This window comes from Electrophorus electricus, chromosome 5 (assembly GCF_013358815.1).
Source record: "Electrophorus electricus isolate fEleEle1 chromosome 5, fEleEle1.pri, whole genome shotgun sequence".
Classification (NCBI taxonomy): domain Eukaryota; kingdom Metazoa; phylum Chordata; class Actinopteri; order Gymnotiformes; family Gymnotidae; genus Electrophorus; species Electrophorus electricus.
In genome coordinates, this window is record NC_049539.1 from 26,584,880 (window position 1) to 26,600,574 (window position 15,695).

The 15,695-nt window shown below is 46.3% G+C and overlaps 2 protein-coding genes and 1 long non-coding RNA gene across 3 annotated transcripts in view; 2 read left to right on the forward strand and 1 right to left on the reverse strand.

Annotated features, from left to right (window-relative positions):
- ppp3cca (protein phosphatase 3, catalytic subunit, gamma isozyme, a) overlaps window positions 1-10,039 on the forward strand; it is a 71,348-nt gene extending 61,309 nt beyond the window's left edge. The window contains exons 15-16 of the mRNA XM_035526494.1: window positions 9,576-9,626; window positions 9,738-10,039. Of these exons, the coding sequence (XP_035382387.1) occupies window positions 9,576-9,599 (24 nt within the window). The 3' untranslated portion in view covers window positions 9,600-9,626; window positions 9,738-10,039. The remainder of the gene's footprint in view (window positions 1-9,575; window positions 9,627-9,737) is intronic.
- A 76-nt stretch (window positions 10,040-10,115) lies between these two features.
- LOC113589817 lies at window positions 10,116-11,515 on the reverse strand. Its single transcript, XR_003412028.2, has 3 exons — window positions 11,448-11,515; window positions 10,607-10,735; window positions 10,116-10,179 (listed from the first exon to the last, which is right to left on the reverse strand). It is a non-coding gene; the product is annotated as an uncharacterized LOC113589817 (long non-coding RNA).
- Window positions 11,516-14,404: 2,889 nt separating this feature from the next.
- Window positions 14,405-15,472, forward strand: tcima (transcriptional and immune response regulator a). Its single transcript, XM_027029658.2, has one exon. It carries the CDS (start codon window positions 14,572-14,574, stop codon window positions 14,872-14,874), a length of 303 nt encoding a protein of 100 aa, XP_026885459.1. The 5' UTR covers window positions 14,405-14,571; the 3' UTR covers window positions 14,875-15,472.
- The last annotated feature ends 223 nt before the right edge of the window (window positions 15,473-15,695 follow it).

Here is a 15,695-nt window from a genome sequence, read left to right on the forward strand (position 1 = left end):
CTGGTCGTCGTCTGTGGTTCGTTGTGTTGTGTTTTTGTTGTTTTTAGTTTTCATTTTACTGGAATCGTTTGGGTTCTTGACACCTGTTCTCTTGAAACGTGCTATAAAAGTCAGCGATAGATGGATGGATGGATGGATGGATGGATGCATGCATGGATGCATGCATGCATGCATGCATGCATGCATGCATGCATGCCACACTACATTAGATTATCGCCTGAACCAAACCGTATCTAAGGAAGAATGGTAAAGATTGTTGGTGAGCGTGAAAACTGTATCCGAACATCAAGCTTATTACGCCAAATGTGGACAAAACACTAGTTTTTCTGTTGTTAATAGATGAATATGAACTCGCTTTTTTGTGTTATTCGAGGTCTAAAAACATGCACCTTTTTTGACAAGTTGTCATTTTCAGCTCTAAATGACAACATTTTTATTTAGAGTTTGGGAGAAATGTTGTCAGTAGTCTTTGGAATAAAAGTAAAAAAAAAATGGTAATTTTAATCACATGTATAAGTAGTAAACGCGAGAAGCGGATATATTTGCATTGGTCGCTGCATGAATTTAACTGCGTGCGTGTGTGTGTGTGTGTGTGTGAGAGAGAGAGAATTAGTACAAATGAGTAAGTAAATGGAGGACGGATTTGATGAAAGAATGCTGTATCCTGCACTAGCTCACTCTGACTCAAGAAGGATCATTTGTTTTGTTGAATGTAAAACTAGTAAAATAAAATAAAGCAGTTATACCGGTTTCCAATCATAAATGGTTCTGTGTTTATAATCTTGGCTCCAGATCATACCAATCTGTTGTACTGAGTCGGATTGACCTTTCCCAAACATGGTTGGTTTGTGAATCATGCACTTGATATCCACTTTGCTTTGAATCACGCAGTGTAAAACCCACTTTATGTAACTAAGTACCTCATTGCCTGCATATATAGTATATTCAGTGTAACATGAGTACACTGCATCAAATCCAAGCATGACTCTTACACACACACACACACACACACACACCTCTCTAAGTATTATTGGAAATCTTTAATATTTTCTTGAAACATACAGAACAAATTAAATTCTCTCTCTCTCACACGAACACATGCTTTTTTTGGTACATTGCGATGTTTCATGATGAGGATAGTGAAGTCCTGAACAAAGCAGTATTCGCAAAGCAGGTTTCACCGAATAGAAGCTGCATTCATGTTCCTTATTGTACTGTAAAGGTTTGGGGCCATAATGTATCTATTCCATTGGGACTGAATTATTCAAAACAATGCAATAAGGAACTTGACGTGATACCTACACTCGCATACCCCCACACTCGCATACCCCCTCACTCGCATACCCTCACTCGCATACCCCCACACTCGCATACCCCCACACTCGCATACCCCCACTCACAAACACACACTCACATACCCACACTCGCATACCCTCACTCACATACCCCCACACTCGCATACCCTCACTCACATACCCCCACACTCGCATACCCACACTCGCATACCCCCACACTCGCATACCCTCACTCGCATACCCCCACACTCGCATACCCCCACACTCGCATACCCACACTCGCATACCCTCACTCGCATACCCCCTCACTCGCATACCCCCACACTCGCATACCCACACTCGCATACCCCCACTCGCATACCCACACTCGCATACCCACGCTCGCATACCCACACTCACATAGTTCAGAGTGATAGTGAAACCAAATGACCTTCATTTCTCCACTGAGGAGAAGTTCTAAACCTTCTGCCTGTCCTTCCAGACATCACTCGTCTAACAGGGCATAAAATAAATAATAAATGTCATATGTCGCCAAGATTAAACAATAAACATGAGCTATCGAATACACCTGGCAATATCCTCCTGTTATCAGGTTTGACCTGACTTGAGGTCAAAGATTTAAAGTGCCCACACCAACTCTATAATTATATATATATATTTTCCATCTGCGCAACATTGCCAAAGTTAGGCTGTCCCTCTCTCTGTGTGCTGCAGAACCTCTCATTCCTGCCTTTATCTCTAGGTGCTTTGTATATTGCAACTCTCTTCTGCGAGGCATTAACTCCTCTTCTGTTCACAGACTTCCGATGGTTCGGAACTCCGCTTTAACTCCTCTTCTGTTCATAGACTTCCGATGGTTCGGAACTCTGCTTTAACTCCTCTTCTGTTCACAGACATCCGATGGTTCGGAACTCCGCTGCCCGCCTTCTCACCCGTCACATCACTCCGGTTTCCCAACATCTCCGTCGGCTTCCTGTAAAACGCCGTGTTTAATTTAAAATCCTCCCACTTCACTTACAAAGCCCTGAATAACCTCGCTCCCTCATACCCATCTGATCTTCTCCTCCCTCGCAAACCTACTCGCGCGCTCAGATCTCCCTCAGCCCTGTTCCTCGCCACTCCTTCCTCCAACCTTCACAACGATGGTGATCGTGCTTTTTCTAGATGTGCTCCTCCATTCTGGATCTCGCTTCTCCCTCTGGTCCAACAGTCTGCAGTGCGCTCTATAATCGAATCTCACCTTTAAAAAACTCCCCTTTTCCCTTTCCCTCTAATACTTCTTTCAACAGTCTTAACCTTGAAAAGTGTTATATAAACACAATGTGTTTATAATTATTATTACTACGCCAGGTTCATATTCACTGTGTGAATAACAACTTAAGCGTGACATAGTGAGTAAAGATATCTCTTATGCATTCTTATACTGTGATAAAGTGACAATTACCTGTGTTAAATTTCCATGTGCGTTAAAGGGTAATTATAAAATGTGTTTAGTCTTACTGCATGCTTCTGGGCATATGCAAAATACAACATTTTAATATCTTCAATAAAAAATATGATAATTGTGGTATTTCTTCCATATATGTTAATGTCTGTTCTGTTTGTACTTTTGTACAGTTGTATATATTTAACTTTTTAGGATATGTACATAGTATATTTATGTACATGTATGTTTTGTATAACAATGCTGCAAGTATGTCATGAGTAAGCCCTTACGGTTTTCGTGTATGCCACGCGACAATAAAAGTTTACTTGATTTGACGTAAAAACTCTCAGCTAAAGGGCTGCCGCGGACCTCTCCCGGGTATCGTTACCAATCCGTCTGCAGTTAACAGGCCCAAATATGTTCGCCCCTGCTGCCCTCTAGTGGACAACTATAGTATTTACAGCACAAAGGTCAACCAGATTCACACTCACTGTAAGAGAAAGGCTGTGTAAGAATGTGTAATGGACTGTTCTCACAGAACGGATCGGGTTTGCTAGCTTGTTAGCTTCACACACTTAGGATTCTTCACGCTGAAATCAACCAGGAATTAGTGTCTATATTTGCGGTATAACTACCTACAAGATGAAAAGAGCCACAGGATAATTGAATTTCAAAGCTTAAAACCTTATCTGTTAAGATAACCATTAATTGTTGCAACAATTAAGAAAATGCCTGTAGCGGAGCATGTTATTATAATAACTATTATGATAACCGAGTAATGAATTATCTTATAATTAGCCACATAGGGCTAGGGCTATGGATAATAACATACTATGGAGATACCAGTGATTGACATGCAGGCTTGCAGAGTGTGAAGAAGTTTTAGTTAAATCTTCACAAACATTTAAATAATGAGAACCCATCCAATAGACAATTTAAAAAAAAAATCAAAAGCAAAAATGTATTCATATAGCGTTTGTTTTCAACAGATGTTATCGCAAATCAGCGTTACAAATGTCCGAGTCCAAGCTCCCAGTGAGGAAGCTAAGGGTGACAGTGATGAGGGAAATACTCCCTAGAGAAGAAACCTTGAGAGGAACCAAGACTGAAAGGGGGCACCATCCTCCTCTGACTGACAACGGTCACCACAATAATAACAATTTTAATAGAACAATAAATTAAAAATGAAAAAAAAACAACAATTAATGTCTAGTCCAACTTTCTAGAGGTCCTAGTCTTGACCCGAGGAGTACATGTGTCTGCGACCCATCCCGCAAGAGAGCGTCCTTTAAGGGCAACGGAGAGCAGTTGACTGGGGTGGAGGACAATAGGAAGGCATCACGTTGTACTAACAATTCTGTCCACCTGAGGGCGCGCTGCTCCAGTAATTCACTAGTCCCGAAGGCTTAGCGATTCATGTATTAACTTCGCAATCATGTCTGATGCAGTTTTAAGATAGAAGACAGCTATCTCTACCCCCTCCCCTCCCTCCTTTCATGAGAATGTAACCAGATGAGCTACATATGAGTATGGCTAAAATCTTCTGGACATGTTTATCCTTGGATAATGTTTGACACTGGACTCATTTTCAGTAGCCATTTGTTCAAGGTTGACTAAGCACAAAACATGTTTGCATGTGTGTTCGCAATAACTGGGTTTTAGGAATGAATGAATGAAGTTGTATTTATATAGCACCTTTCAAAGGAGCCCAAAGTTGCTTTACGGTTACACACACAGCTTCTACATCCAGTCACATGGCGGTGAGAAGCGGTAGCCAATCACGCACAGTGTCCTCTCAACCAAAGCCCTCCTGGGGGACTGAATCAGGTGGAGAGAGGGAGAGAGGACAACACCCAGGACAGAGCACCATCCACCACTGGACATGAAGACACACCATCACTCACACACACACAAACAGTCTACTAAAACGTCCAAACTGGACGTACGTCTAGCCGTACCCACACTTCCACTTTCCATGCATGCTTCTGTCAGACTCACACACACACACACACACACACACACACACACACATCACAGATGGGACCTTCTGGGAATAGGGCACTGGATACCAACGGACTGATGCCGTGGTCTTTCTCGGAGCAGGATTACCGTCCAAGGTGCACTTGAGCTTGAGAAGCTCCATGTGGAAACACAAGCCCCACAGTCCCGTGTAGGACCACCATCCACCACTGGGCATGAAGACACACTATCATTCACACACACACACACACACTGAAACAGTCTACTAACTGAAATCTTTTTTAATCATATTTCATTCTTGTTAGTGTGCGTGCGCTCTAATATGAATGTTTGATATTGCACAATCAAACATTTATGATGCTCACCATGCCACAACATTTACATTCTGACATTTAGCTGACAGTTGTATCCAAAGTGACTTACAATTATGACTGAGTACAACTTGAACAATTGGGAATTAAAGGTGTTTCTCACGGGCCCAACAGTGGCAACCTGGTGGTGGTTGGGCTCGAACCAGCAACCTTCTGATTACAGATTACAAGTACCTTAACTGCCACTGCACTCATGAATAGGTAGGTAGGGGGGGGGGGGGGGGGTGTGTGTGTGTGTGTGTGTGTGTGTGTGTGTGTGTGTGTGTGTGTGTGTGTGTGTGTGTGTGTGTGTGTGTGTGTGTGTGTGTGTGTGTGTGTGATTTTGAAAACGTGGGAGAGAAGGGACAGACTTCCAACTGTCTTGCACTGGCATTACTGTGCTTTTCTCGTGCAAACCCCATATTTTTATACCACTGCGTCAGCCGTGTGTGCGCGGATTATACTACTTCATCTTGCTACTATTCTGTCCATCGCTGGAGCGTTGGTTCGGGGTAAGCCTGTGGCGGCCGTTATTATGCAAAGACAATCAAATAAACTGAAAACTGGGATTTTGTGCCCTGCAGGCATACCGGGCCCTTGGCAGTGATTGTTCCCACGCTGTGCTCCATGACTCATGCAAACTGCAGCATTCGTCTTATTCTGTAAGGGTTAGCGGAATTACACAAGGCCAATTAACTTAACTCCGGTGTATTTGAACCTCTGGTGTGGGCGAGACAGATTTCTCTGAGTCAACACTTGTGTTGTAGTGAGAGTGTGTGTGTGTGTGTGTGTGTGTGTATGTGTGTGTGTGTGTGGGGGGGGGGGGGGGGGGCAATGGCCTGTGCCCTCTGATATCCAAGGTGCTTGCGATGAGTTAATCGGTTCCTCTCTCAGTGCGACAGTGACTGGACGTACGTCTAGCTTAAGCCGTACCCACACTTCCACTTTCCATGCATGCTTCTGTCAGACTCACAAGCACACACACACAAACCACAGATGGGACCTTCTGGAAATAGAGCACTGGATACCAACGGACTGATGCCGTGGTCTTTCTCGGAGCAGGATTACCGTCCAAGGTGCACTTGAGTTCAAGAGAAGCTCCATGTGGAAACACAAGCCCCACAGTCCTGTGTAGGAGTTCCCTTTGATCCCATTGTTCAGTTACCACTGGGTGGAACGCGCGCGCGCACACACACACGTACACACACTTGGTCCTGCAGGCAATGGGCGTCTCTTTCTCACGGGGGTTTTGCTTGGTGCGGGTGGGCGGATGCTGGACTTGTTTAGGGTGAGGCACGCCTGGCTCATCAACCAGCTCATCAGTTTAGGTCAGAAACTGTTACATATACGTTAGCTATTAAGATCCATATATGGAGTGCATCGAGGTTACCTTTGTATGTGTCGTAGTATTAAAAAAAGATACAAGATTCATAGTACAAGACGGCAGAACTCAGGTGTCTCAGGCCCGGTCTCTGCCTGCTGTACCAGTCCAGGAAAGAGGCCCAGTGTGTGTGTCTGCCATATGGGTCTAGAGAAGAGGTGTGGCCCGTGCAGTCAGAAAGGAGGTCCTGTCTATGCCACCTGCTGTGCACGAAGCTGGCAGGAACTGGTATGTGGTAAACCTTGGCACTGGCCCTCGAGGGCAGTCCGTCAAACACTCCACCGGCGTAGACCTGTAAACACTGGGTGAGTTGCAGCTGTAAACACTGTTGCAGTTTCAGCTTTGACCTTGTGACAGCTTCTATCACTACAAAAATAACAGAAAATAATGCTGCCGACCCCAGAAGCTCCACCCCCCCCCCCCAAAAAAAAGCTAAACGATAGGGATATGTTAAATAAGTGTTATCTAACCAATAATACACCCTGCGCTTGTCACGGTAAAAGCAGGGGAGGAGAGAGAGAGGGAGAGAGAGAATAGTCCAGACTATCGCTCTTTGTCACCCAGACCTGTATTTTCCAGGGAGTAATACATTTGCACAGGAGCGGCTGCCTTCAATGCCCTGTCCACTTAACTGGCTCCTGTGCACCCATGTTCTCACTGTATGTAAACCGAGCAACATCTGCATGTGAGGCCCTGCCCTCCTCCCCATATAATTCCATATAATTCCATATAATTCCATCTAATTAGATCTAATTCCACAATGGGCCCATTTAGTAGGCGGGGCCAGGTGCTGAGCTGTGGCAGAATTCTCCCCTGGTTAGCGTGCAAAAAGGTCGTTAGGTCACGTGAGCGAGCTCCGTCTTTGGCTCGTGCGGCTCTGGCATGCGCAGATGCTATCCGTTTGCTGAGCCGCCGCTCGGCTGTTGCCCGCGCACACGCGAGACATCTCGAGAGGCCTAATGTGAGCTGTGACATCACGTGCATTCCCCTCACCCATGACGACACGATGGTTTTGTTCTTATTTTCACAACATCACACAGTCTGCGGTACGTCCCCGTAATTATACTCCAACACCGCAATGACTTTGTTTGTGTTCAAATCCTGCTCATTTCACAACGAGAAAAGGAGGTGAGTCCAGATTTTCTGTGTGCGAAATGCAATCTTTTGCGCATGTGTGTGTGCGTTACCACAGGTACCAAGCAAACCACTTGCGCAAATGGTGGTAAAGTAGTCTGTTTTGGGGAACAGGACACTAGGACCACCTACCGTGTGTGTGTGTGTGTGTGTGTGTGTGTATTAATGTTACTCCCTTTAGTGTGGGAGGGGTATCCCAGTCTGATACCCCTCCCCCTCAATGCTAAACACATTGTTATGACAAGGTCTGGAGTCATCGGTACTGCTTCATACAGTGATGTTTCTCATTACACCTGACTGGCCCAAACTGGACATACTAACAACACTCTGTTCTTCTTTACCACAACAGACAAATCAGTGCACTGAACGGTCAGGGTTTACAGAAGTCCGAGTCACATTTGCTCCTTGAGTCCAAATATCCTTTCCACAAATTCAAAACAATCAGGAACAAGTCGATCAGTCTCGCTTCTCCTGGACTCCTGTTTTAATGGGCAGATGCTGAGAAATGGCTATAAACTCATACTTTTCTGGATAACATAATAGCTCTGTGACTTCAAGGGAGTTCTTAATAGCCCAATGGACGCCATTAACCGTTTCATCGCCGTCTTCACAAACATCTAGTGGCTTGCACAGCAGTCGGTTGGCGGCGGCGAAATATCAGAGACGCTCTCCAAGCAAAGAAAACAAAGAGTGAAGAAATAAACGGGCTCCCATTTGGTTGTCGAATCCGCTGCCATCCCTCGCAGGTCTTGGCCCGAGCGAACATCTCTGCTCCGTGCATTTTCTTTACAGTGTTTGAGTTGTGAACGTGAGCGCGGTCGAGCTTGACGACACTGCTCTAGCTCAGGCTGCCGTGTTTAAACACATGATGCAGGTTTTTATCAGCAACACTTATAAAGAATCCACGAGGCTTGCACTTTTGGCCGGTGTCGCTTCCTCGTGTGCCTCCGTGGAAACATGCTATGGCAGATCGATTTTCTCCCCTCTGCGACCAGTTGAAAACTCCCAACGGCATCAAGTGTTAAAGGCTCGAACTGGGACCGTCAATGGCTGGTCTATGCCAGGATTCCTTTCTGTGGTGTTGTTTGAGGCCAGAGGAGGATGGTCTTGAGTCTTGGATCCTCTCTAGGTTTCTTTCTCGTGCTCTAGGGAGTTTTCTCTCGCCACTGTCTCCCTTGGCTTGCTCACTTGGGGCTTGGACTCGGACATTTGTGAAGCTGCTTACTGTTGTAAAATGCGCTATATAAATAAACGTTCTGCCTGATTGATTGGTTTGCCACAGCTGCAGGTTCATCTACTGGATGGTGGGTTAGAGGCAAGAGCCAACAAGCATGTGCCACTCTAGCAGCGTATAACATCACTGATGTTACATGTGCGAAATGTTGTTCCTGTCATATAGACTCATGAGATGGAAACTCCAGAAAGTTCTCCCAAGATTCTGTAAGTTTGGAATGTTGTTACTGTAAGGGACAAAATATATTGGCTAATACAAGAAGGTGGCAACCCTGGTGTGTGTGTGTGTGTGTGTGTGTGTGTGTGTGAGAGAGAGAGACAGAGAGACAGAAGGTGCCTGCTACTGCAACTGGTTTGAACTGGTTTATCTGTAATTCAGCCTGGGTGTCCTGAGTTGGTGAATAATAATGCGTCACTCAATCTGAACACACTGACCTTTCCTGTGTGTGTGTTTGTTTTTGTGTGTGTGTGTGTGTGTGTGTGTCTGTCTGTCTGTCTGTCTGTCTGCACATGATACCACTCTCTTCTGATCAAGGTCCAGTGAGTATCCTGGTGATTACATGGAATTTGCGTGGCCTGTCTGGCTGTCTGCATGATGCCAGAGAAGACGCTTACATTTGTTATTCACTCCTCGATGTTTGTCATGGCGACCAAAACAACACACTAAAAAAAAAGGATGATTACATCCGCTTATCACGACTTCTCGGAGCTGATTCCTGTTTATTATGGATCTGTTTGAGTCACTGCAGCGCTGACAGGCATTCCTCTATTTGCAGCGTTCCAGATCTGGTCAACTGTGAAGCATCCCCAAGACTTTCCCGACTGAGGTCAGTAGAGAGCGGCTTTAATAAACATTTACCCTGATCAAAAGCAAATGTGTTGCAGAACTCATTTAATAGATGAAGAATAAGGCCCAGAGGCTCTGTTTGGTTTCCCAGAACAGACACAGCCTATCCAGACCCCTGCGGTGGAATGAGAATGGCATTTTGGCCTGGACACAACCAACTCACCAGAGCGACTCTGTATCGGGTTATGCTCCTTTCCACTATCGAGTTTGGACACTTGGCCTTTTGACCTTCATCGGACACTCGACCCTCACTCACGGAATTGGCAAACGCTGGGGTCCAGGTAACACGAACAGGTCCCAAATCAGCAGGAAGCAGCTCTGCGGCGTGGGCCTTTGAATAAATGGCTTGTGGAGTCTGTAAAGTGTCTTTTGTGACTGTGTCTGTTTTGGGGGGGGGCTGCCACGTAAATCTGAGTGAACTCAGATGAACTTCTGCCGCCCTCCCAGGGCCCGAGAGTGGACCAGGTTGTGTAAGATCGCTGTGTCTCCCGGAATAGAGCTGGCATTCACACATCAGCCCGCCCTGCGCTTTCCTGTAAACAGCAGCCATAGCAGGTGAGACTCACTGACACTTAACAGGCAAGTAACATACCTATATATTTTTATCTTGGATCACGAAACCTCATTTCCAGTTAGCTGTTTTCCTGTTTTTCTTGTAAAGTTATTTTGTGCACATTAAAGTTAAATTACAACAAACACAAGCACGTGTGTGTATTGGCATGACTTCACACCAAGTTTCTGATGCTGCGTTCTCCTGCTGTACAATTTATTGAACGGATGATCTGGCAGCACAACTTTATTAGTTTCAAATGTTTAATAATGGAGAATTTATAACACACACATACAGTATACCTGATACTGCATGTGTAAAGTATAAAACACATACAGTATAGCTGATACTACACATGTAAAGTATAACATACACTTAGAGTGTAGCTGATGCCGTGTGTGTAAACTGACCTGTTTGTGCAGTAATTGCACTGATGTGATGTTCAAAGTGAGAAACAGGATTAACCAATCAGGACCGTGCAGTTTTGTACTGATTCAGATAGAAAGCTCCAGCCAGATAACTGCACTAGCTAAGCACACCTGATCACATAAATGTAGAAAAATCAGTGACTTCTTTAGTTCAGTTATGACAATGAAGTCAAAAACAAAGAAACTGCCATTCTGATACCCACACCGGTTCATGTGGTATCAATGGTTAATGGTAGATTATGTCTTAAATAATGAAATGACAAACTCTAGGAGTGCATCCGCTTCTAGTAGTTTCTAGGACTTCGGCGCACTTGTCAATTTAATTTTATGTAGCGATTTAATTGAGTGTTTTTTCTTATATTCCCCCCTGCAGTGAATTCCTGGGACGCATACATGGGTAGATGACCAGACGAGACTGGACGCATGCGCTGTGCATGTGATGTGACCAGGCGAGTCGACCTGGGCGTATGTGCAGTGTACTACTTTAATGACCATTGACATAAAATCTGATATCAAAACTAGGAAACTGACTGTGATGTAATAGGCCCAACCAAAATCCAGAAAAGCAGGTTCGGATCGAAATGCCAGAAAAAAGACTCTTGACAGTTAGTCAGGGAAAACTGGGTACGAAACTGCGGTCATGACCCAAAGCCACTGGAGTGCGAGTAAGACAGGGAAAACGAGTCCGTGACTTATTTCGGAAGCAAGAACCGTGGGAAATTCTGAAGGCACACCGATTGGCAGTTATGGGTTAGAAAGGCTGCAAGCGCAGGAACGGATGTCAAGCCACCCAGTAGGAGTGTTAGTTGTCCTAGATACTGACCCGAGCCTTGTCCTTCTGTGCCTACACGCTTCCCAGCCTGCAAGGATGAAATAATTAATGACTCCAGGCTGCTTCCCTGCATACGTGATGTGTGTGCGATCTGTGGTCTATGATAAAGATCAAAGTCCAGAAGGAAATCTATCCGCTCGATGGCAGTTTGTTTGTGCCGTTGCCAAGGCAACGTCAGCGCTGACAGAGGAGTGACCACAGCGCCCCACCCGCCCATCCAAGCCGCTACATCGAAAGCTTCCACACATGAGCCGTTTGCACAAGGACACACACAAGGGTATGAAGAGTGACAGTAGAAGTTATGCTTCCATGTGTGCGTGCACACCTGGGCCAAAGAGATTCCTCAGACATAAACGAATAAAACGCTAGTCCCTTTCATGCTTCTTACCCCCATTATGTATATATGGTCACACACACACACACACACACACACACACACACACACACACACACACACACACACACACACACACACACACACACACACACACACACACACACACACACACACACACACACTAGGGTTACCACGTTTTTGTACTAGCTGTGATATTTTGTCATGCGGCACCACAAGGGATTATTGCTAAGGAAGAGAAGGTGGGGAGAGGATTTGCCACATTTGCAGATGCGGTACGAGACGCCGTTAGGGACTGTGCATTCGGACGCAGCGAGCGTGTCCCCCCACAGCTGTTGACACTCCCCTCCCCTTCCTGGACTGGATTTGACCTGCATACACAGACTGATAGTGATGCCTTTTCTGTGCAGTCCTCCACAAAGCAGTTAAACCTTCACCGTCACTGAAATCAGTAGAGAGGGAGGTTGCGGCATTATAAAGTGTCATATCTATTACACTAGACAGTCTCTGCAGGTACCACATCAATCGCTCACTATCAGGAGTGAGCAATGTCTCCAGTATGTCTCCTGTATGTCTCATGCATGTCTCCTGCATGCCCCCTATCTTAGTTATGCCTATCTTAGGCATTTTCTGTACCTGTGTGGGATTGCAGGCTGTTCTACAATATATCAGCTGCCCTCTGCCTTCTTTACCATTGGTGTGCGATTGACCGCAGGGTGACCATGTGGGTGACAAGACAGCCTCAATGCTCTAGCACCTCTGCAATGTCAGTTGTGTGGCAGTGGGCGTTACCGTCAGGATGAGTTTGTTGGGAACAGCAGTGTTTCTGTTCTCGCCAGCTGTTACATGCATCACCTTTACGGCCTAGCAGAGAATGGTCCCCCGTCCAGAAATATCCGTCAGCGGCGGTCTTGCAGTCGGAAATCCCACCATTGCTGAAGATGCTGGATGACAATGGACATAAACTGCGCATGGCAACAGATCCCTACCTGAGCCTACCTGACATTTATTTATGTCACACCACACTCAGTTAAGCAACAACATGCCCAACTGACTACAATGTGTGATTCCAGCTGACAGTAACTGCAGGTGAAGGCCCGTTCCTAATAAGATGGTTACTCCATCTTCTCGGGGAATCGTGACTCTGCTGTCTTGACTGGATAAAAACTTCTCCCTTCTGCTACGCTTCCCGCATATCAGGCTCCACAGCGGAGGATGTGATGTGTGGCCAGGCAGAACCTTCTCAGTGCTGCCAGCCAGGGGGCTGGAGGACTGTGGACTTTGACTGATAACAGCAAAGTTCTAGCGCACTCTCTCATTCTCGGTTATTCCATATATGGGGCCATTGCTCACTATTGCCATGCACATTTACGGGAAATGGACGAAGTCGCAGTTTATACATCCAGAGAAGTGTGAGTTATTGCTATTTTTAAATCCATTTTAAGAATGTTGTCATCTATCTGTCAAACATTGCCGGCGTGGCTAGTGTTTTAGGGATGGATGTTACGAAGGCTCCGTTGTGAGTGCTGGAGGGGCCGCCGTCTCCTCTTGGTTAACGTGACCCTCAACCTCTCGTTAAATTTTGCGTTCCCATTGTTAACCAACGAGGAGACGGTTCGGTCGGGCATTGGAAGAGCAGCGCTGGGGTGTGGGGGGTGGGGGGGTGGTGGTGGTAGCGTCTTCATAATGGGCTTGGGGAACGAGGAGTTTCCATCCTTAGCCAAGCTGCCAGCCTCCAGTCCGTCCTGGAGAGGCATCCAGACAGGCGTCAGGGGGGGTCCTGAATTCCTCCACTCTACTGCAACAATGGACCACTTTCCCAGGGTTATGAACTCTGACCTCTTGGCGTAACATGTCCAGCGTTTGACTGACACAGTTTTTTTTTTTCACCCTGGATTCCTTCACATGTTTAGATTAGGAGTTACAGAAAAGGAAGAGAGGAAACGCAAAAACATTTTTTTGCAGCATGTTATTGGGAAAGCCCGGGGTACGTGTGCACAGGAGGGGAATGGTCGGCTTTGTTTACCTTCCATTAGTGCAGGAGCAGTCACGCACTGTTATCTACACAGACATCAGCTGAGGCAGGAGCTGAGCGATTCATCTTCAATAAACAGAAACACCACTGTTAGAAACACCACTGTGTGACATTTATAGCGCAGTGTTACAGGAATGTTTTTAATGGGGGGGGGGGGGGTGTTACTAATTTTATCCTGACCATTGACGAGATTAATATATACACAAATAAAATGCAAAATATCTGCTGATTAAAGGAGCATTTATCGCTGACTGATAATGAAACCTCTAATGAAACCAAAGTACAAAAAAATCTCTAAACTCTAAAAAAAAAAAAACAACCCTACACCAGCATAATGCCAGCGCATTGATATAACTGAAGTAGTACAAGTTTAACATGACAACTTACGAGTTTATGTTGAACAAACAATAAACAATAAATTCAATGTCCATAAGTTTGACGCTTTTTCTTCTTTTCAGTGCACCCTGTGTACGCATTTCATTCTAATGTTCGTTTGTGGCCGCTGCCCACTTGCAAGTAGTGTCACATCCGCTGAGAAAAGGGGCGTTGCGTATGCGTGTGACGCACCGCGCGGGTCTTGCCAGCTTTTCCGCTCGCGGCAAACCCTTTAAATTGCGCGAGCGGCGGCGTGAGAGCTTCAGTTTCTGCCACGAGCACTCCAGCAGCCGAAACTCGAACGAGCTGTCGAAAACCCAAACTGCCGACGGCACGAGAGAAACCTGAAGATGTCGACGTACGTGACCTCGGAGAGTCGCCGGGTCTGCCCCTCCGTCTACGGCAGCAGGTTCGACACGGCGCACCGCAAGCGGGCCGTGGCGAACATCTTCGAGAACGTCAACCAGGACGCGCTGATGAAGCTGTTCCAGAAAACCGGGGACATGAAAGCGGAGGAGAGGGTGAGGAGCATCTTCTCCTCCTCGAGCGATCCCGAGGAAACGGCCAGAGCCCTGATGGCGCTGAAGCAACGAAAGAAGGATAAGTTCCTGCAGATCGCGGGCATGGTCCGGCAGTTGCTCAAGATGCGTTGAACGGCTTCGCCCGACTCCGGCGAGAGTTACTGACGTGTCACTGGGAGGTTTGGAAGTCCACCTGCTTGCAGAACAATCGGATACAGACCGAGGCGAGGCGGGGATGGTGACGAACATGAAGGACATTCCCGGTCAGGAACGGACACGAACTGCTTCCGCGGCGCGAGACATGCAGACTCAATCCCCCCGCGCCGCACGCGCCGCACGCAAGGAAGACGTGCAGCTACTTTAGTGGTGCGCTGCTGCGATGCGTCTCGCGCGTGCAGAGGAGTGTTCGGTGGAACGACGGCCTGCCGTGGGTCGACGCTCCCGCGTGCAGGACGCAAAGAGACGCGGTGGACCGCGGTCTCGTGAACTGCTTGTCTGCATTTTGCAAATGCACACTTGACCCCACGGAGTGCACCACGTTGGTGCCTCGTTACTGGCGCACGCGAAGCCTGGGGCTCTGTCGCCTAAACGCGCCTGTGAATATTACCATGCCTCTGGTTTTTCTGTTTCATGCTTTTTAACTTTTTAAGTTTGTTACAACGTTGGAATGACCTTGTCTTGCATTTTCACACGATTGTCAAGTTCAACAATAAAATTTTGAATTTAAAAAGTTGCTGTCACTCTCTGTTGCTGCTCTTTGTGAAATTATATGAAATATTTTTATGAAATTACTGGCTTTCTTGAGACACATGCAAAGCCAGTAAAAATAAAAGCTCAATTACACTGAAAATTGCACCCAACCACTGTTCACTTGCAGGTGAAAGTCTGAATGATGTGAAAGTGAAATGAGTGTAACGCATTCACTTGAATGAAACATGCTGGAACAACTGGGG

Bases quoted from the DNA above. Each gene is read 5' to 3' on its own strand.
- tcima (XM_027029658.2), top strand. From the start codon at position 14,572: ATGTCGACGTACGTGACCTCGGAGAGTCGCCGGGTCTGCCCCTCCGTC.